This window comes from Coregonus clupeaformis, unplaced genomic scaffold, assembly GCF_020615455.1.
Source record: "Coregonus clupeaformis isolate EN_2021a unplaced genomic scaffold, ASM2061545v1 scaf0189, whole genome shotgun sequence".
Lineage (NCBI taxonomy): Eukaryota > Metazoa > Chordata > Actinopteri > Salmoniformes > Salmonidae > Coregonus > Coregonus clupeaformis.
Genome location: NW_025533644.1, coordinates 142,238 through 163,667, shown reverse-complemented (window position 1 = coordinate 163,667; position 21,430 = coordinate 142,238). Strand labels below are relative to the sequence as shown.

The window sequence follows — 21,430 nt, the reverse complement described above, 5'->3', positions numbered from 1 at the left end:
CGGAGCCCCCTCAATGTCCAACGGGGGCGGAGGAGCCTCTCGTATCTCATACTCTTGGAGTGGACCAGCCACCACCGGCCTGAGGAGAGACACATGGAACGAGGGGTTAATGCGGTAATTAATGGGCAGTTGTAACCTACAGCATACCTCGTTCAATCACTTTAAATGGCCCCACAAACCGCCGACCCAGCTTCCGGCAGGGCAGGCGAAGGGGCAGGTTTCGGGTCGAGAGCCAGACCCGATCTCCCGGTGCATACACCGGAGCCTCACTGCGGTGGTGATCGGCGCTCGCCTTTTGCCGCCTGATAGCCCGCTGCAGATGGACATGCGCAGCGTTCCAGGTTTCTTCCGAGCACCGAAACCACTCGTCCACCGCAGGGGCTTCGATCTGGCTCTGATGCCAAGGTGCCAGGACCGGCTGATAACCTAGCGTGGAGAGAGATTATTTGGAGGGCGGGATTGATGGAGAGGGGGAGGAAGGGGGTTACACTCTGGAACAGTGTTAAGAAGGAGGGAGGTGAGTGTCAAGGTGACGTGTATGCAGGAAACGAAGTCAAGCGCAGGACACCGAACTACTGGCAGAACGTACTTTACTCAACACAGTAAAAAAAGTACAAACAAAACTCCAAATAGGGAGGAACAATAAACGCATACAACCAGCACTGCCGACCTAACGGAAAACAATCACACACAATAACCAATGAGAGACAGGGGGTTATTAAGGGAATACAATATAACATAATGGGAAACAGGTGAAAACAAACTAGACAACCACCGAAACATAGATCGGTGGCTCACACTGGAAAGGCGTAAGGTTAGTGGAGGAGTGGCGGAGTGAGTTTTGGGCTATCTCTGCCCAGGGAATATATCCTGACCACTCCTCCTGCCGGTCTTGGCAATAGGACCTCAGAAACCTACCCACATCCTGGTTCACTCTCTCCACCTGCCCGTTACTCTCGGGGTGAAAACCTGAGGTAAGGCTAATCGAGACCCCCAGACGTTCCATAAACGCCCTCCAGACTCTAGAGGTTAACTGGGGACCCCGATCAGACACTATATCCTCAGGCACCCCGTAGTGCCGGAAAACGTGTGTGAACAGGGCGTCAGCAGTTTGTAGGGCAGTAGGGAGACCTGGCATAGGAATGAGACGGCAGGCCTTCGAAAACCGATCCACAACGACCAAGATTGTTGTGTTCCCCTGGGAGGGGGGAAGGTCCGTGACAAAATCCACCGATGAGGTGAGAGCACGGCCGTTGTGGAACGGGTAGGGGTTGTAACTTTCCTCTGGGCAGGTGTCTAGGCGCCTTACACTGGGAGCACACCGAGCAGGAGGAAACATAAACCCTCACGTCCTTAGCTAAAGTGGGCCACCAGTACTTCCCACTAAGGCAGTGCACTGTCCGACCAATTCCAGGATGACCAGAGGAGGGTGACATGTGAGCCCAATATATCAATTGATCGCGAGCCTCGAGCGGCACGTACCTCCGACCCTCTGGACACTGTGGGGGAGTAGGATCGGTACGTAACGCCCGCTCGATGTCCGCATCAACCTCCCACACCACCGGTGCCACCAGACAAGACTCCGGGAGTATGGGAGTGGGCTCAATGGACCTCTCCTCTGTGTCATATAGTCGGGACAGGGCGTCTGCCTTAGCGTTCTGTGACCCTGGTCTATAGGTGAGCTTAAATACAAATCGGAGAGAAACATAGACCACCTTGCCTGGCGAGGGTTCAGCCTCCTCGCTGCCCAGATGTACTCCAGGTTACGATGGTCAGTCAGAATGAGAAAAGGGTGTTTAGCCCCCTCAAGCCAATGCCTCCACACCTTCAGGGCTTGAACCACAGCCAACAGCTCCCTGTCCCCCACGTCATAATTGCGCTCCGCCGGACTGAGCTTCTTAGAATAGAAAACACAGGGGCGGAGTTTTGGTGGCGTACCCGAGCGCTGAGACAGCACAGCGCCGATCCCAGCCTCGGACGCATCCACCTCAACTTGGAACGCCAAAGAGGGATCGGGATGTGCCAGCACCGGAGCCGAGGTAAACAGGTCCTTCAGATGTCTAAACGCCCTGTCCGCCTCAGCCGACCACTGCAGACGCACCGGACCCCCTTTAGCAGGGAGGTAATGGGAGCTGCTACCTGTCCAAAGCCCCGGATAAACCTCCGGTAGTAATTGGCAAAACCCAAGAACCGCTGCACTTCCTTTACCGTGGTGGGAGTCTGCCAATTACGCATGGCAGAAACGCGGTCAATCTCCATCTCCACCCCTGACGCGGACAACCGATGTCCCAGGAAGGAGATGGACTCCTGCAAGAACAGACATTTCTCCGCCTTCGCATACAGGTCATGCTCTAACAGTCTACCAAGCACTCGACGCACCAGGGACACATGCTCGGCTCGTGTAGCAGAGTATATTAGAATGTCATCAATATACATCACTACACCCTGTCCATGCAAGTCCCGGAAAATCTCGTCCACAAATTATTGGAAGACTGAAGGAGCATTCATTAAACCGTATGGCATGACGAGGTCTCATAGTGACCCGAGGTGGTACTGAATGCTGTCTTCCACTCATCTCCCTCCCTAATGCGCACCAGGTTGTACGCGCTCCTGAGATCCAATTTTGTGAAGAATCGCACCCCGTGTAATGACTCCGTCATACTAGCAATCAGAGGGAGAGGATAGCTGTATTTGATTGTGATCTGATTGAGACCACGGTAATCAATACACGGACGTAAACCCCCATCCTTCTTCTTCACAAAAAAGAAACTTGAGGACGCAGGGGAAGTGGACGGCCGTATGTATCCCTGTCTCAGAGATTCGGTGACGTATGTCTCCATAGCCGCCATCTCCTCCTGAGACAGAGGATACACATGACTACGCAGAAGCGCAGCGCCTACTTGGAGGTCTATCGCACAATCCCCCTGTCGATGAGGTGGTAATTGAGTCGCCTTCTTTTTACAGAAGGCGAGTGCCAAATCGGCATACTCAGGTGGAATGTGCATGGTGGGAACTTGGTTCGGGCTTTCCACCGTCGTTGCCCCTACGGAAACACCTACACACCGCCCGAAACACTGATCAGACCATCCCTTGAGAGCCCTCTGTTGCCATGAAATGTTGGGGTCATGAGATGTTAACCAGGGAAGCCCCAACACCACGGGAAACGCAGGAGAATCAATCAAATACAAACGTAGTATCTCCTCATGGCCCTCCTTCTTTTTCATCCTGAGCGGCACTTTGACTTCCCTAATCAATCCTGACCCCAAAGGGCGGCTATCTAGGGCATGGGTGGGGAAGGGCAAATCAACAGGTACAATAGGAATCCCTAACTTATAGGTGAATTGGCGATCAATAAAATTCCCAGCTGCGCCTGAATCTACTAGTGCCTTATGCTGGGAGTGAGGAGAAACCTCGGGAAACACAACTTTAATACACATATGCGCAACAGAGAGCTCTGGGTGAGTTGGGTGCCTACTCACCTGGAATGACTCATCAGTGCGCTGCCTACCGCCTCGATTCCGAGAAGACCCTCCCCAGCACCGACCAGCAGTGTGTCCTCTGCGGCCACAGTTGGTGCAGGGGACGGCCTCCCTCCTGGTCTCTCTCCTGGTCTCCCTAGCACCAGCACCTCCGAGCTCCATAGGGGTCGGCTCGGAAGTGCTGGGGGATGGAATGGACGGCCCTGAATCTGGACGTTCGCGGGTAGCCAACAGGGTATCCAGGTGAATGGACATGTCCACCAGTTGGTCGAAGCTGAGGTTGGTGTCCCTGCAGGCCAATTCCCGATGCACGTCCTCCCTCAGGCTACATCTGCAGTGGTCGATGAGGGCCCTCTCATTCCATCCCGCGTTGGCAGCCAGCGTCCGGAAGTCCAGCGCGAACTCCTGTGCACTCCTCCTCCCCTGTCTAAGGTGGAATAGACGCTCACCCGCCGCTTTACCCTCTGGTGGATGATCGAATACTGCCCTGAAGCGGCGGGTGAACTCTGCATAGTTGACAGTAGCGGTGTCTATTCCCCCCCACTCGGCACTGGCCCACTCCAGCGCCTTGCCAGACAGACAGGAGATGAGGGCGGACACGCTCTCGTATCCCGAGGGCACCGGGTGGATGGTTGCTAGGTAGAGTTCAACCTCGAGCAGGAAACCCTGACACCCGGCCGCTGTGCCATCATAAGCCCTCGGGAGCGAGAGCCGAATCCCACTGGACCCCGGAGGTGAAGCGATGGGCATCGCCGATGGTGGTGGTATCTTTGGAGAAGGCGTAGGCAGACCCTCTCTTTCCCATCACCCAATAGTGCTCACCACCCGTTCCATGGCGGTACCGAGAGCCTGGATCATGGCCGCTTGGTGTTCGACGCATTCCTCCATTGATCCAGCTGGCACCGCCGCTCCTGCTGACTCCATGAGTGGTGTGTGATTCTGTCAAGGTGACGTGTATGCGGGAAACGAAGTCAAGCGCAGGACACCGAACTACTGGCAGAACGTACTTTACTCAACACAGTAAAGAAAGTACAAACAAAACTCCAAACAGGGAGGAACAATAAACGCATACAACCAGCACTGCCGACCTAACGGAAAACAATCACACACAATAACCAATGAGAGACAGGGGGTTATAAAGGGAATACAATATAACATAATGGGAAACAGGTGAAAACAATCAGGACAAACTAGACAACCACCGAAACATAGATCGGTGGCAGCTAGTACTCAGGGGACGACGAACGCCGAAGCCTGCCCGAGCAAGGAGGAGGAGCAGCCTCGGCTGATTCCGTGACAGTGAGAGAGAGAGAGAGAGAGAGAGAGAGAGAGAGAGAGAGAACTCTGCCTCTGAGGGGTATACCCTGGAACACTTCTCCTCTAGCCTCCTGTTAAACCACCGGACTCTAATTAGCCACTAAATGGGGGTAATTATAGTAGAAGACTCAACAGCCACAGTCTGATAGCAGAGGTCTTTATATGATAGAGGAGACTGGATGGTTAATACAGCACAGTAAGTGGACTATATTACTGTGATGAGTTCGGAAACCTTTTTTAGTTATCAATGTATGAAAGGACACGACTGACTTTGACTCTAGTATACAATCTGTGCGTCCTTCAGGAAGAAATGACATTAATCACTTCTGTAATGTAAGACACTTCCTGTATGACTTTCCATTTTTTATTAAGGTCATGTACAGTACATCAGGCAGCTGTGGAATTTGGGATTTTATTTAAATCAGCCCCACACCCTCAAGGATATCAATAGTTTAGCACTTGGCTAAAGTCATCTCTCATCCCGATCACTTCACCCAACCTCCCCCCACCCCTCTCCTCAGGCTCAATCGGAGCGGAGTTGACCACCAGCAACGTGAGCATGTTCATCACCTCGGACGCCGGCAACACCTGGAGACAGGTGAGGAGCAGGAAGAGCAAAGTGTGTGTGAGAGAGAGAGAGATCCTCACCATTTCAATAACTACATCATCATCCTCTCAGGATGGTGTTTAATCCACCACCACTCCGCCCGCCGCTGTGATTTAGTGCAGATAATCAAATGAGATTTCGAGACTCATTGTATTCGGTAGCCCCCCTGCCTTTGCCCATACAACGATGCCTGTGGGTGGGTGTCTTTGTCACCTCTCCACTACCTCCCTTATTTGACGGCCGCAATTTCCATTTATGGGGCCTCGGGTCTAATTAAAGGACGCAGATGAAAAATAATTAATAGAGAATTGACGCGGCAACGTCAGACCACATTGGAGTGTGATGTGTTTTGGTTTTGAGGAAGAGAGAGGGAGAGAGAGAGGGAGGGGGAGGGGTTTCTGATGTATTATCATCTTGCGGATTTGAGCCATAACTAATTTCAGGTGTGTGTGTAAGGGGTGTGTGTGTATATGTGTGTGTACTTTCTTTCATTAGGATGCTCTTTCATCAACATTAAAGTCCACTACTAAAACAAAAATGTCTTGGTAATCTATAACGCTAGTCATTTGATGAGTTTATACTTTATACCTTTTGTCTTTCAGATCTTTGATGAGGAGTACAGTGTTCTCTACCTGGACCAAGGAGGGGCTCTGGTGGCTATAAGACACACTCCACTCCCCATCCGACACCTATGGTGAATCTCTATTAGAGAAATATCATTTGTCATGGTTTGCATCGACTCTCTCTCTCTCTTTCATTTCTTTCTCCCTCTCTTCCTCTCTCTCTCTCTCTCTCTCTCTCTCTCTCTCTCTCTCTCTCTCTCTCTCTCTCTCTCTCTCTCTCTCTCTCTCTCTCTCTCTCTCTCTCTCTCTCTTTCAGGAAGACTCAATCCTCACGTTCCCACAACCCTGATAGCGTAATGAGTATGTCTAAGAACATAGGAAGTTATTAGTGTAATTCCGAACCAGTAGGCCGTGAGATATTCTCCTCCTTTGACGATTGCCATTCAATTTCACCTTTCCCTGTTCGTTACTTGATGTAAGCCTTGCCTTTCAGTGCCTTTGGAATGAAGTGATCATATCCTGTGTCATGGTGGAATGATTTTAATATAGTTTTTATTAGTTTGATAAGACACTGGAGAAGATGTGTGTTTTCTCCCATAGAGATGTTTAAAATACTGTAATATTATACACAATAATATGTTCTAATTCTGTCTGTCAGTTATGGTGTGTGCCAGCATCATACTACTGCTGGCTTGGCTCTGAAGCTAAGCAGTGTTGGTCCTGGTCAGTCCCTGGATGGGAGACCAGATGCTGCTGGAATTGGTGTTGGAGGGCCAGTAGGCGGCAGTCTTTCCTCTGGTATAAAAAAATATCCCAATGCCCCAGGGCAGTGATTGGGGACATTGCCCTTTGTAAGGTGCTGTCTTTTGGATGGGACATTAAACCGGTGTCCTGACTATCTGTGGTCACTAAAGATCCCATGGCACTTATTGTAAGAGTAGGGGTGTTAACCCCGGTGTCCTGGCTAAATTCCCAATCTGACCCTCATACCATCATGGCCATCTAATCATCCCAGCTTCCAATTGGCTCGTTCATCTCCTCTCCTGTAACTATTCCCCAGGCCCTTTACTGTAAATGAGAATATGTTCTCAGTCAACTTGCCTGGTAAAATAAGGGATAAATAAAACGTTCTTATTCTATTGCTATTGTCTCTCCCATAGAAAATACTATAATGCTGTTAAATACACTAATGGAGTTCTAATTCTAGTTCTATGGTTCCTCCCACAGGATGAGTTTCGACGAGGGGAGACAGTGGAATAAATACAGTTTCACCATGTCGCCCCTGTTTGTGGACGGGTTACTAGGGGAGCCGGGGGAGGAGACTCTCATTATGACGTAAGTCAACTTTATTTACCCAATTTTGAATGAGAGCGAGACAGTAAGGGAAAACTCAGAGCCGAAAGTGGTGGATGCAGGATTCAAACGTTGGCCCAAAAGTGTGCTGTATGTGGTCCGTATAGACGACAGTGCTACCACTACACCACACAGTAAAATGAAATCACGTCTGATTGCAGATATACAGTATGTTTGATATGTTAACATAATGAATTGAGATTGAATGAACCGTAACCGTGAAAGATGTGTTAACATTATGTGTGGGAGTTTGCTCGTATCCAAACCCTGGTAGAAACGACAGCGCTGACTGCCCATTTTCCTAACATGAATTGAATAGATCCCTCTCAAGGTCTAGCCTCACAAAACCATCTGTCTCGGGATTATGATCACAGAGACATCAATGGTGTTGGGAGACCGGCGACAGCAGAACACTCCATTTGAAGAACATGAGGAACATCATCAAAAAATAAAATAATCGATGTCTAAAGGACCGAAGAGGAAAGTAGGGCTCTAAAAGTTCTTGCTGCATTATGTAGCAACATTAACTCAATCGTTTTAAGAAACATAGCATATGAAGTTTTCTGTCTTTTCTATAACTTCTTTCATTCTAGAATGACCCACTTAGCTATACTACATGAGATGATACTGCTCTTATTTGACTTTTTGGTGTAAAACCTTGAGGGCTGCGGCATAAGGTTTCCCATAGCCCTTACATCCGTGTTTTATAACACCTGTCATCACCATAACTGAGTGACGGACAGACAGTTGACTTTGTAGTCAGCACCGCAACTGAAGGGTAGGCCACAGCTGCTGAGACTGGGAGAGGGAAGGACAGAAGTAGGGAGAGAGAGAGTTGAGGGGAGAGACTGAGACAGATGAAGGGAAAGAGAGGGGGGGACTTACAGAGAGACAGTGAGAGAGGAAGATGGAAGGAAAAGATAGGAGAAATGACTTTCTCCCTGTAGGCCCAGAGTGCTATACACTACTATGAACCAGCTGAGACAGACAGGACTATGGGATATGATACTGTTAGGAGATTGTTGACAGCCTACTACAGCTTTTCACAGAAATAAATCAATGTTGTACTCGTTTTCTCTGCATCTCTGTGTATGAACACCTCATTATTTATCATTAGTTCATTTCAGACCATTTTCTTATCAATGAATAATGATTTTACAGTTAGTGACAGTTATGGACCAGCGCCTCAGTCCGTTAATTGATGGATTGATTGTGATAAATTTGTTGTATGATTAGCAGAGATAGGAGGTAAATTCCAGAAACACTCCCACCCAATTTTCTCGGAGAAGTAATTTTATCTGAGACGTGTGAATGTTCATTTGATGTGGTGTCATAACCTTAAATGTCTGTTGAAGTTTGTGTTGAATCTGAGGGAAAGTGATTGTAAAGTGATTAATTTAGATTCCATAGTATACATTCCATTAGTTGCCAAATGTCAGGTGCGAGCGTGGATGTGGTGTGGAATCAAGCGCAGGACAACAGAGGTTTCGTCCAACAGTCTTTAGTAAAGACACGTAAACAAAACACACGGCTAAAATCCAAGCCGGAGGCAAGCGAACTTTACGCACACTGCGTAAAGCACAAAATACAAAACAAATGCGCACACAGTGCGGACACTCTCTCAAAACAATAACTGGAGAGAAAATACTAATAGCCCTTGCTGACTGGAGAAACAATTACACACAACACAAGACTCAAACGACGAGAACTTATAGGACACATAATAAGCACAAAACAGAAACAGGTGTAACCAATCAGACAAAACCAAACAAACATCGAAACATACAACGGTGGCAGCTAGTACTCCGGGGACGACGACCGCCGAAGCCTGCCCGAACAAGGAGGAGGAGCAGCCTCGGCCGAAACCGTGACAGTACCCCCCCCTTGACGCGCGGCACCAGCCGTGCGCCGACCCCGGCCTCGGGGACGACCAGGAGGACGCGGAGCAGGGCGCGTGGGGTGACCACGGTGGAACTCAGTCAGAAGAGACAGGTCTAAAACGTCCCTCCTTGGCACCCAGCACCGTTCCTCCGGGCCGTACCCCTCCCACTCCACGAGATATTGGAGACCCCCCATCCGATCCAAGATGGACCGAACTGTGTACGCCGGAGCCCCCTCGATGTCCAGTGGGGGCGGAGGAGTCTCTCCTATCTCACAGTCCTGGAGTGGACCAGCTACCACCGGCCTGAGAAGAGACACATGGAACGAGGGGTTAACATGATAATCAATAGGCAGTTGTAACCTGTAACACACCTCGTTCAACCTCCTCAGGACTTTAAAAGGCCCCACAAACCGCTGACCCAGCTTCCGGCAGGGCAGGCGGAGGGGTAGGTTTCTGGTCGAGAGCCAGACTCGATCTCCAGGTGCGTACACCGGCCCCTCACTGCGGTGGAGATCGGCGCTCGCCTTGTGTCGACGGATGGCCCGCTGCAGATGGACGTGTGCAGCGTCCCACGTCTCCTCCGTGCGCCGCACCCACTCATCCACCGCAGGGGCCTCGATCTGGCTCTGATGCCATGGTGCCAGAGCCGGCTGGTAACCTAACACACACTGGAAAGGGGTTAGGTTGGTGGAGGAGTGGCGGAGAGAATTCTGTGCCATCTCTGCCCAGGGGACATACCTCGCCCACTCCTCCGGCCGGCCCTGGCAATACGACCTCAGAAACCTACCCACATCCTGGTTGACACGTTCGACCTGCCCATTGCTCTCCGGATGGTACCCCGAGGTAAGGCTCACCGAGACCCCCAAACGCTCCATAAACGCTCTCCAGACTCGGGAGGTAAACTGGGGACCTCGATCAGACACTATATCCTCGGGCACCCCGTAATGCCGGAAGACGTGGGTGAATAGTGCCTCAGCGGTCTGTAGGGCAGTAGGGAGACCCGGCATGGGAAGGAGGCGACAGGCCTTCGAGAACCGATCCACAACGACCAGGATGGTGGTATTCCCCTGTGAGGGGGGAAGGTCTGTAACAAAGTCCACCGAGAGGTGAGACCATGGTCGTTGTGGAACGGGCAGGGGTTGTAACTTTCCCCTGGGCAAGTGTCTGGGCGCCTTACACTGGGCACACACCGAGCAGGAGGAGACATAAACCCTCACATCCCTGGCTAACGTTGGCCACCAGTACTTTGTGCTAAGGCAGTGCACTGTCCGGCCAATACCTGGATGCCCAGAGGAGGGTGACGTGTGAGCCCAATAAATGAGTCGATCCCGAACCTCGAGCGGAACGTACGTCCGACCCACAGGACACTGGAGGGCTAGGGTCAGTACGTAACACCCGCTCGATTTCAGCATCGACCTCCCACACCACCGGTGCCACCAGACAAAACTTCGGTAGTATGGGAGTGGGCTCAACGGACCTCTCCTCTGTGTCATACCGCCGAGACAGGGCGTCTGCCTTTCCGTTCTGGGACCCAGGGATGTACGTGATCTTAAACACGAACCGGGCTAGAAACATGGTCCACCGAGCCTGGCGAGGATTCAGTCTCCTATCTGCCCGAATGTATTCCAGGTTACCGTGGTCAGTCAAAATGAGGAAAGTGTGTTGAGCCCCCTCAAGCCAATGCCTCCACACCTTTAGGGCCTGTACCACGGCTAACAGCTCCCTGTCCCCTACGTCATAATTTCGCTCCGCCGGACTGAGCTTTTTCGAGTAAAAGGCACAGGGGCGGAGATTAGGTGGCGTGCCGGACCGCCGGACCGTTGCGAGAGAACGGCCCCTATACCGGCTTCTGACGCATCCACCTCCACCTGGAATGGTAAAGCGGGATCCGGATGCGCCAGCACCGGAGCCGACGTAAACAGGTCCTTCAGTTTCCCAAAAGCCCTGTCCGCCTCAGCTGACCACCGCAAGCGCACCGGACCCCCCTTCAGAAGGGACGTTATGGGAGCTGCCACCTGTCCAAAACCCCGGATAAACCTCCGGTAGTAATTCGCAAAGCCCAAGAACTGCTGCACCTCTTTAACCGTGGTTGGGGTTTGCCAATTACGCACGGCTGACACACGGTCAACCTCCATCTTCACCCCTGACACCAGGGCTACATGCTCGGCTCGGGTAGAAGTGTACACCAGAATATCGTCTATGTACACGACCACTCCTTGCCCCTGCATGTCCCGGAAAATCTCATCCACAAAGGATTGGAAGACTGACGGAGCATTCATTAACCCGTATGGCATGACAAGATACTCGTAATGACCCGAGGTGGTACTAAATGCTGTCTTCCATTCATCGCCCTCCCTAATGCGCACCAAGTTGTAGGCGCTCCTGAGGTCCAATTTTGTGAAGAACCGTGCCCCATGTAATGACTCCGTCATAGTCGCAATCAGAGGGAGTGGATAACTGTATTTCACAGTAATCTGATTGAGACCGCGGTAATCAATACACGGGCGCAAACCTCCATCCTTTTTCTTCACAAAAAAGAAGCTCGAGGACGCAGGGGAAGTGGAGGGCCGTATGTATCCCTGTCTCAGAGACTCGGCTATGTATGTCTCCATCGCCCTCTTCTCCTCTTGAGACAAAGGATACACATGGCTCCGCGGGAGCGCAGCTCCTGCCTGGAGGTCTATCGCACAATCCCCCTGTCTATGAGGTGGCAATCGCGCCGCCCTCGCCTTGCTAAACACGAGTGCTAAATCCTCATACTCGGGGGGAACGTGCATTGCGGGCACTTGGTTTGGACTCTCCACCGAGGTTGCCCCCACGGAAACACCCAGACATCGCCCCACACACTGGGCAGACCACTCCTTAAGAGCCCTCTCTCGCCACGAAATAGTGGGATCATGAGTAATCAACCAGGGAAGCCCCAGCACCACCGGATACGCAGGAGAGTCGATCAGATATAGCTGAATCGTCTCCTCATGACCCCCTGCGTCCCCATCCTAAGTGGCGCTGTGACCTCCCTAATCAACCCCGATCCCAACGGTCGGCTATCTAGGGCATGTACAGGGAAGGGATTTTTTAACAGGAAGGAGAGGAATCCCTAACTCTATACAAAATTTCCGATCTACAAAATTCCCAGCTGCGCCTGAATCTACTAGCGCCTTATGCTGGGAACGAGGTGCAGCCTGTGAAAAACAAACAGGTATGGTTAGGTGCACGACAGAGAGCTCTGGGAAAGTGGGGCGCCTACTCACCTGGAAGGACTCCCCAGTGCGTGGCCTGCCGTCTCGTCCCCCTGGAGACCCTCCCCAGCACCTAGCCGCAGTGTGTCCTCCACGGCCACAGTTGGTGCTGGGGACGGCCTCCCTCGGACTCCTTCTCCTCCTTTCTCTAGCGCCAGCACCCCCGAGCTCCATAGGACTCGGCTCGGAGGTGCTGGAGGGTGGAATGGACGACCCCCACCCAGGACGTCCGCGGGTGGCCAGCAGGGTGTCTAGACGAATGGCCATGTCAACCAACTGGTCGAACGTGAGAGTGGTGTCCCTGCAAGCCAACTCTCTACGGACGTCCTCCCGGAGGCTGCAGCGGAAGTGGTCTATGAGGGCCCGCTCATTCCACCCTGCATCTGCCGCTAGAGTCCGGAACTCCAGTGCAAACTCCTGGGCGCTCCTCGTCCCCTGCCGGAGGTAGAATAGACACTCCCCCGCCGCTTTCCCCTCAGGTGGATGGTCGAACACAGCCCTGAAGCGGCGGGAGAACTCTGCATATGTGATCGTTGCGGCGTCTATCCTCCTCCATTCGGCGTTGGCCCACTCCAACGCCTTGCCGGTGAGACAGGAGATGAGGGCGGAAACGCTCTCGTGTCCCGAGGGCGCCGGGTGTACGGTGGCTAGGTAGAGTTCGACTTGCAAGAGGAAACCCTGACACCCGGCAGCGGTGCCATCATACGCCCTCGGGAGCGAGAGCCGAATCCCACTGGGTTCCGGAGCTTGGACGGGCGGACTGACCGATGGTGGTGGTGAGGTAGGTGGAGGCGTGGGTACCCCGCATCTATGTAGGGTATTCATTACTCCGTCTAGAGCGGTCCCGATCCGGTTGATCCTGTCCTCCTGTCCGCGGAGGCGCTCCTCGATTACCTCTGCGGCAGAGGCTGCTCCTGCTGATTCCATGTAGAGTGGTGTGTAATTCTGTCAGGTGCGAGCGTGGATGTGGTGTGGAATCAAGCGCAGGACAACAGAGGTTTCGTCCAACAGTCTTTAGTAAAGACACGTAAACAAAACACACGGCTAAAATCCAAGCCGGAGGCAAGCGAACTTTACGCACACTGCGTAAAGCACAAAATACAAAACAAATGCGCACACAGTGCGGACACTCTCTCAAAACAATAGCAATATACTAATAGCCCTTGCTGACTGGAGAAACAATTACACACAACACAAGACTCAAACGACGAGAACTTATAGGACACATAATAAGCACAAAACAGAAACAGGTGTAACCAATCAGACAAAACCAAACAAACATCGAAACATACAACGGTGGCAGCTAGTACTCCGGGGACGACGACCGCCAAAGCCTGCCCGAACAAGGAGGAGGAGCAGCCTCGGCCGAAACCGTGACACCAAATGCCATTTCTCTAAAGCTTTTAGTAATAACTGTCATGTTCATCCAAGTCAAAGAAAGAAAATATATTTACTCCTCGGTCTGACAACTGAGGGACTTCCTAATATGGGTGCTATACCTGACACGCCTTAGTTTGTCTAGTGTTTTTCTCTCTGCCACCTTCTGTCACCCTAATCATTATAACCAGACTTCTGTGTTTCAGTGTAGTGTACCTATCAGTGTTCACAGCTGCTGTGGCTTTGCTATCTGACAACCAGATACCAGTGTACCGTTTCTGCTGCAGCTGTACGGTTCTTTGCTGTTTGCAGGATCTTTGGCCACGTCAGTCACCGGTCGGAGTGGCAGCTGGTGAAGATTGACTTCAGGTCCATCTTCAACCGGAGATGTACAGAGGGGGATTACCAGACATGGCACCTACACAACCGGGTAATGGCACCTACATAACTCTGTCTGGAGAAGAACTGGCTTCAGAGGCCTACCTCAGCCTTGTCATTACAGCTTTGGACAGCTCCCAACATGTAGCATACTAGCAACCCCACTCTCAGTGCTTTATGACCAAAGCACTTCCATTGCAAGAAGTTGTGAGCACTTTATATCTTGCACTTACCTCTATTTTGAAGTGTCACCCAAACTTTTAAGATGGGGATAGAACTTGTAACTCACTCAGACTTCTTCAAAAGGTGTCTAACGTTAGGAAAATGTTATTAAGTTAAAGCTGCAATATGTAACTTTTTGGGCGACATGACCAAATTCATATAGAAATGTGAGTTATAGATCTGTAATTCTCATTGAAAGCATGTTCTATGTGCGCTATTTCTATGCTTCCCATTCATAAGTTTTGTTTTTGCGTCTTACTTACGATTTTGTACACCAGCTGAAAATACAATATTTTTGGTTATGCAAAATATATTTCATATGGGTTTAGATGGTACACTGATTCTCTACACTATACTTGTCACATAAACTAAAATTAGGCCAGCTATTAGAAATGTTGCAACCAGGAAACGGTGGAGTGAATTCTGCATAATGCATCTTTAAACTGCTACATTTTAATTTTTGTCAAACTCTCTTATCCAGGTTAAGTGCCTTGCTCAAGGGCACATCGGCAGATTGTTCACCTAGTCGTCTCGGGGCTTCGAACCAGTGACCTTTCGGTTACTGCCTCAACGCTCTTAACCGCTAGGCTACATGCCACCCCTACTACTACAACGTGTGCTTTGGGACCATTCCCACAAACCCCCATCTCTTATAATTTACTTGATAGAGAGGTCTAGATAGACTGAGACCCTTGATCAAATGAAATACTGTTTTGGCATGCAGTGTACTGCTTGATCACTCCCCTACATCCACGCTCTGCTTTGTGTTGAGCTGTGGAGTGTGCGCTGGACAGGTGCCGGACGTTCCTCTCCCTCAGGCCCAAAAGCACTTAGGCATACTGCCTCTAATTCTTGCTGATGTATATGTGTCTCTACAATTCTCCTTAAAAAACACTGCATACATTTGAGGTAGAGCATTCGCTCAGGCTCAAATGTATGCAGTGTTTCATAAGTAGAGCCTAGACAGACCCAGAGTCAAACATAAGGATGAGACGGAGAGTGCTTCTTTATTCTGACCAAGCTACCATAATTGACTCAAACACCCATATGATTGGATGGCCCTAATGATCAAAACATATAGCCATGGAAGTGGACAACAGTCCAATTCAATTATAGAGGTAAACATTGGGCAGCAAGAATAGATTGGGAACTGGTCCAAAGGAAAGGCTGTGGTGTGTGTTTTTAAAGCAACAGTCTGTCATATCTGTCATATTTACCCTCAGCTTGCCAGACAAAGTGGCAGGGTAAGGTGTTGAAATGGCAGATTGTGGCTTTAAGACCATTTGGACCCAATCAGGCCATTTGTGTTATCACGTTGAACACCAGGGATATATAGAGCTCTTACTGCTGATAAATGGAGATTTAAGATTGGAAGCATCTCACTACTGACACCTATTGGACCGACTAAGAAAGTTTCCCTGGATTACTGTAGTCAAGCAAAGTAAAAACCCCACATTCAGTGTGTAGAGAGAGAGAGAGAGAGAGAGAGAGAGAGAGAGAGAGAGAGAGAGAGAGAGAGAGAGAGAGAGAGAGAGAGAGAGAGAGAGAGAGAGAGAGAGAGAGAGAGAGAGAGAGAGAGAGAGAGAGAGAGAGAGAGAGAGAGAGAGAGAGAGAGAGAGAGAGAGAGAGAGAGAGAGAGAGAGAGAGAGAGAGAGAGAGAGAGATACTCTGGAACACTTCTCCTCTAGCCTCCTGTTAAACCACCTGACTCTATGAGAGAGAGAATGGCAGAACCACCAACTCAAGCGAGCTGCAACAGCTTGTGTGTAGGATACATGAGAGAGAAGTGTTTTAAGTTTAACATCGCTTATCGCTAGCACACCACACAACATGGTCCTCAGTGGGCATCGATGCAAAATAATCCCATGTAAAGGAAAAAGCAACGGCATGCCTTTTCACACACAGTATGATACAGATATGGTTCACCGCACTGCGGTAAATTATTGATGACAATGGGGTGAAATATAACAAAAACAACCCTTTTTCTCAGTTTTTTTTGTTTCAATTCGTAAAATATATCCACAGGGCGAGCCGTGCATCATGGGAGTGAAAAGAATCTACAGGAAGTTGAAGCCCGTAGCCAGGTGCGTTATGGGTAAGACGTACTCGGTGACGATGACCTCGGCGCCCTGCGACTGCACAGAGGCCGACTTTGAGTGGTGAGTAGACAGATGGGTCCCCGTTCACATTAAGTACCCCTAAATGATGCATAAGTAGGTACAGTGTAAATACAATGTAAGTAAACTGGCACACAATAAACATAGTAAACATTACACAAGTTAATGGTTTACTTGAATGGAATAGTGCTGAAATAGATCAAATAACTGGAACTGGCTGAGGGTACTTGAGGAGAGACTCCAACACACTACTCGAACATAAAAACACATCAAGCATTACAACTACTGCCTAAGCCGCCCTATCAATATACCACTGGCATATGGAGTGGAGGATGAAAAAAAGAGGTCTGGAAGTGAAGTTTGAAAAGATAAGAGATCACCGTCATGGTGAAGCTCACTCCAGATTAGAATTGCAGAGGAGACTTAGCTGCTGGATTCTCTTGGAGGCTGCCCCGGCTAAATGGAATGCAGTCAACTGCACCACTCCAAGCTGTGTGTGTGTTGAAGAATGAAGGAAAAAGTACAGAGAGAGAGGAGGGTTGCCAGGATCCAAGTTTGCATGCTGATAGGGAGTGGGATAGGGAAGTGTGTGGGGGTGCGTGTGAATGTGTGTGTGTCTTTCTCCTTGAATGTCTGCCATTGCTCTCCCCTACAATGTCGCCATACGTTTAAGAAACCAACTCTGTCACTGCTTTTGTGGCTTTCAGCTTTTGCCAGTGACTCTCTGTTCATCAACGACACATTTCCAAAGCATATTTGCTACAAACTTCACAATCAATTTCTTTGAATGATCTATCAGTATTATTAATGTTGCTTTTGTCAATTCCCAAATCCGTGGGCCCCTTGAGTGAGGTGTAAACTTGGAATGAGTTTTAGTAAGAGACAATTAATCGTCGGGCTTAATAGTGTTCATTAACAATCACAACATTTCTGCATCTGTGTGCATGTCGGCCTAATTGGGCCAATTTGTTCCTATCATTTTGGGGACGCGCGTGCTGGCAACGTTGCCTTTTAATTGTAGGACAAACAACACAGAGCTGTGTTTTTAGAAAACAAAAAAAGGCATTTTTTTGTCAAATCAGTTTGTTTGAGATGTGTTTTCAGGCCCCAGTGCAGAGTCCCACCCCAAACCCTCAAAGACAATTCCTCTATATCACATTCATCAAATGTATCAAAACAAACTTTGTAGAATTTCACTCAACTGTATTAATGCAATAATTGTAGCATAAACAACATTGGCTGGGTTTGAAAAACTAAAAAGGCAATATTATACATTTTATTACCATTGAAATACTTAAATTATTTTGACTCCAGGGTCACCAGTATGAGTCAGTAATTGAATCACTTATAAAAGTTTACTTTGTAGCGTTTCACTCGACTGTTTATTTTGGTATGATCCAAACATTACAGTGACTATGGCTACGAGAGGCGGAGTGACGGCAAGTGCACCCCCGCCTTTTGGTTCCTCCCATCGTCCATGTCTAGAAGCTGTACCACAGGGACTACTTTCATCAACAGCACTGGGTAAGCAGATTATCCCCAGGACTCTCAGTAGCCTCTTACAGATGTTGGATCTTAATTTGATCAGCCTGTTGCAGAATAACTTTCCTGCAATGCAGGATGTAACACTTGTAGAGTATTTGAGGTTTAAAAAGGCTTCTGAAGTTTGTTATTTTCCCTTACAAAAAATGTATCAAGCCTTACAAAAATGTCCATTAGCCTTTTCCTGCAGTCAATGACCAAAAGCTCAGTTTTCGGTCCCATGGGTGAATGTTATTAATATTTTTCATAAAAACAACAAAAATCTGGTGTTTCTATGTCGAACATTTTTGGTATATTTCAGTCTTCTGTGATGTATATGAAGAGTAATTTTGGGATGCAAACTCAAAATGGAATACATTTAAACTCTATATCTGACATGGTACAGGTGCCTTCCTTTTTTAAAGCACATAACCATGTGTGTGAGATGTGTGTGAGTATACTCTTGTTTCAAAGTAGATTTGTTTAAGACTACCAAGAATGACTCTGTGTGACCCTGATTTAGCCTACTGTAGTAAAGGGTTAATTAAAATCCACATGATAATTCACATTTCCTGTTGCTGCAGGATTATTTTCTGGCTCAAATTAAGTTCCTACATCTGTATGTACACTCATTCACTATTTAATTAAAACTGACTGCAAAGGTACACTTGGAATAAGGATATTTCAAATGACAGGACATTATTGTAAGAGAGTATGTTCTCAGTAGCCAAGCTGCTTAAGTAAAGGTCGTTATTTTCTATGCTCATGTATCCATCAGCAAAGCTTCTAACCGCAGTTGTGACCTATGTACATTCAGCTACAGGAAGGTTGTGTCCAATAACTGCACAGCGGGAGTGATAGCAGAGTACATGGCCAGGAGGCAGCACTGTCCTACCCAGGCCCCCAAAGGCCTGCACCTCGTCACCAGTGAAGGAAAGCTGACAGCTACGCTGGGCACCAATGTCACCTTCCTGGTGTTTCTTGAAGAGGTGAGCGGTGTTTCCTTAGGAGAAATACAGTAACTGGCTCCCTGTTCATTCAGACCGGGCACTGACTTTAACTCAGTATGGTAAAATGTATGTCAACTCTCCACTTCTGTAATAACAACAAAATACTCTCTATTCTATTACTATGCCATTACATCTTCATATAAAGTGTTACCAAATAACATTATTTCAAACATACTTACAGTAGCTAGTGTAAGAATACCGTTTTTTTTTTCTATCCTTGATGACTGTTACTTCCTGTATAGGGAGACGGAGCCAGGACGAGCATCATGGTGGACTTCGGGGACGGTCACGCTCTGACCTACTCCAACGTGAGCTCCATAGAGGATGGGATCAAGCACATCTACAAGGCTGTGGGGATCTTCCGTGTGACCGCTACAGGAGAGAACAGCCTGGGGTCGGAGAGCGTGGTGCTCTACCTCCATGTCACATGTGAGTCTGTCTCTCACTGTGACCAAATCATGGTCCTCAACCTCCATGCTTCATGTTTGGTCTTCAACCTTTAACATGTGAGTGTAGTTAAATACCTTAACTTACCTTACTTCAGTGTAGCCCGTAATCTACAGACATATGAGTGAGGTAGTTATACAATCAAATCAAATCAAATGTTATTGATCACATACACATATTTAGCAGATGTTATTGCGGGTGTAGCGAAATGCTTGTGTTCCTAGCTCCAACATTGCAGTAGTATCTAACAATTCACAACAATACACAAATCTAAAAGTAAAAGAATGGAATTAAGAAATATATAAATATTAGGACGAGCAATGTCGGAGTGGCATTGACTAAAATACAGTAGAATAGAATACAGTATAGACATATGAGATGAGTAAAGCAGTATGTAAACATTATTAAAGTGACTAGTGTTCCATTATTAAAGTGACTAGTGTTCCATTATTAAAGTGGCCAGTGATTCCATGTCTATGTATATAGGGCAGCAGCCTCTAAGGTGCAGGTTTGAGTAACCGGGTGGTAGCCGGCTAGTGAAGGCTATTTAACAGTCTGATGGCCTTGAGATAGAAGACATACAATTCTAACACACAAAATTGTTCCTTTGCAAACATTTACAGCAAGTGTTGTTTTTGTTTTACTTGCATAGAAAAGTGTTTCCCAACCCTGGAGTACCCCCAACAGTACACATTTACATTGTAGCCCTGGACAAACACACCTCATTCAACTCATTGAGGGCTTGATGATTAGTTGACTAACTGAATCAGGTGTACTTGTCCAGGGTTACAATACAAATGTTTTCTGTTCGGGGTACTCGAGGACCAGGGTTGGGAAACTGGCATAGAACATTACATTTCTTATCTGCTTGTGTAATATGTCATGGTCCGAGATCAGTGGACATGAAGGTAGCCTAAATCCCATTACAATTCCAGTCAAGCCGAAGTCATTTTCTCTATATAATAGCTCTTCAGGGTACCTCCACTCTAACTCTAACATCCAAGTCATTCCCGTCTCCTCTGTGATGACGGGGCTGACCACCCCCGGTGGTTTCGTGAGTGACAGATGTAACGTAGTTGACTTATTGATCAGGGAGCTGTGGGACCTTGCAATCTGTCCATCTTGATGTGCCAGCCGTTACAAATGGGACCAGCCAGGACTCAGGAGTGTCAGGGATGAAAAATAACACACAGATGGTGACCACAGCGTCCCAGAACGGACCAGATCCTCTGAATGCAGCTCACTTTTTTTTTGTTATGTGCCTACAATTCATAAGGGGTCCAGAGACGGATACTCTGAAGTTTTCTGCTTACCTTAATTTAATTAGAGCCCCCAAAACTTTAAGGAGTCAATCGGTTCACTGTAATACATTGCTCAAAAATATAAAGGGAACACTTAAACAACACAATGTAACTCCAAGTCAATCACACTTCTGTGAAATCAAACTGTCCACTTAGGAAGCAACACTGATTGACAATAAATTTCACATGCTGTTGTGCAAATGGAATAGACAACAGGTGGAAATTATAGGCAATTAGCAAGACACCCCCAATAAAGGACTGGTTTTGCAGGTGGTGACCACAGACCACTTCTCAGTTCCTATGCTTCCTGGCTGATGTTTTGGTCACTTTTGAATGCTGGCGGTGCTTTCACTCTAGTGGTAGCATGAGACGGAGTCTACAACCCACACAAGTGGCTCAGGTAGTGCAGCTCATCCAGGATGGCACATCAATGCGAGCTGTGGCAAGAAGGTTTGCTGTGTCTGTCAGCGTAGTGTCCAGAGCATGGAGGCGCTACCAGGAGACAGGCCAGTACATCAGGAGACGTGGAGGAGGCCGTAGGAGGGCAACAACCCAGCAGCAGGACTGCTACCTCCGCCTTTGTGCAAGGAGGAGCAGGAGTAGCACTGCCAGAGCCC

At 48.6% G+C, this 21,430-nt stretch overlaps 1 protein-coding gene across 3 annotated transcripts in view; it reads left to right on the top strand.

Moving 5' to 3' along the window:
* The window catches only part of LOC121554084 (VPS10 domain-containing receptor SorCS1-like), a 186,692-nt gene that overhangs the window by 149,570 nt on the left and 15,692 nt on the right, over positions 1 to 21,430 (top strand). For all 3 annotated transcript variants that reach the window (XM_045214039.1, XM_045214040.1, XM_045214041.1), the window contains exons 12-19: positions 5,318 to 5,394; positions 6,006 to 6,097; positions 7,194 to 7,301; positions 14,130 to 14,247; positions 16,443 to 16,576; positions 17,945 to 18,058; positions 18,873 to 19,044; positions 19,308 to 19,494. In XM_045214039.1, the coding sequence (XP_045069974.1) occupies positions 5,318 to 5,394; positions 6,006 to 6,097; positions 7,194 to 7,301; positions 14,130 to 14,247; positions 16,443 to 16,576; positions 17,945 to 18,058; positions 18,873 to 19,044; positions 19,308 to 19,494 (1,002 nt within the window). The remainder of the gene's footprint in view (positions 1 to 5,317; positions 5,395 to 6,005; positions 6,098 to 7,193; positions 7,302 to 14,129; positions 14,248 to 16,442; positions 16,577 to 17,944; positions 18,059 to 18,872; positions 19,045 to 19,307; positions 19,495 to 21,430) is intronic.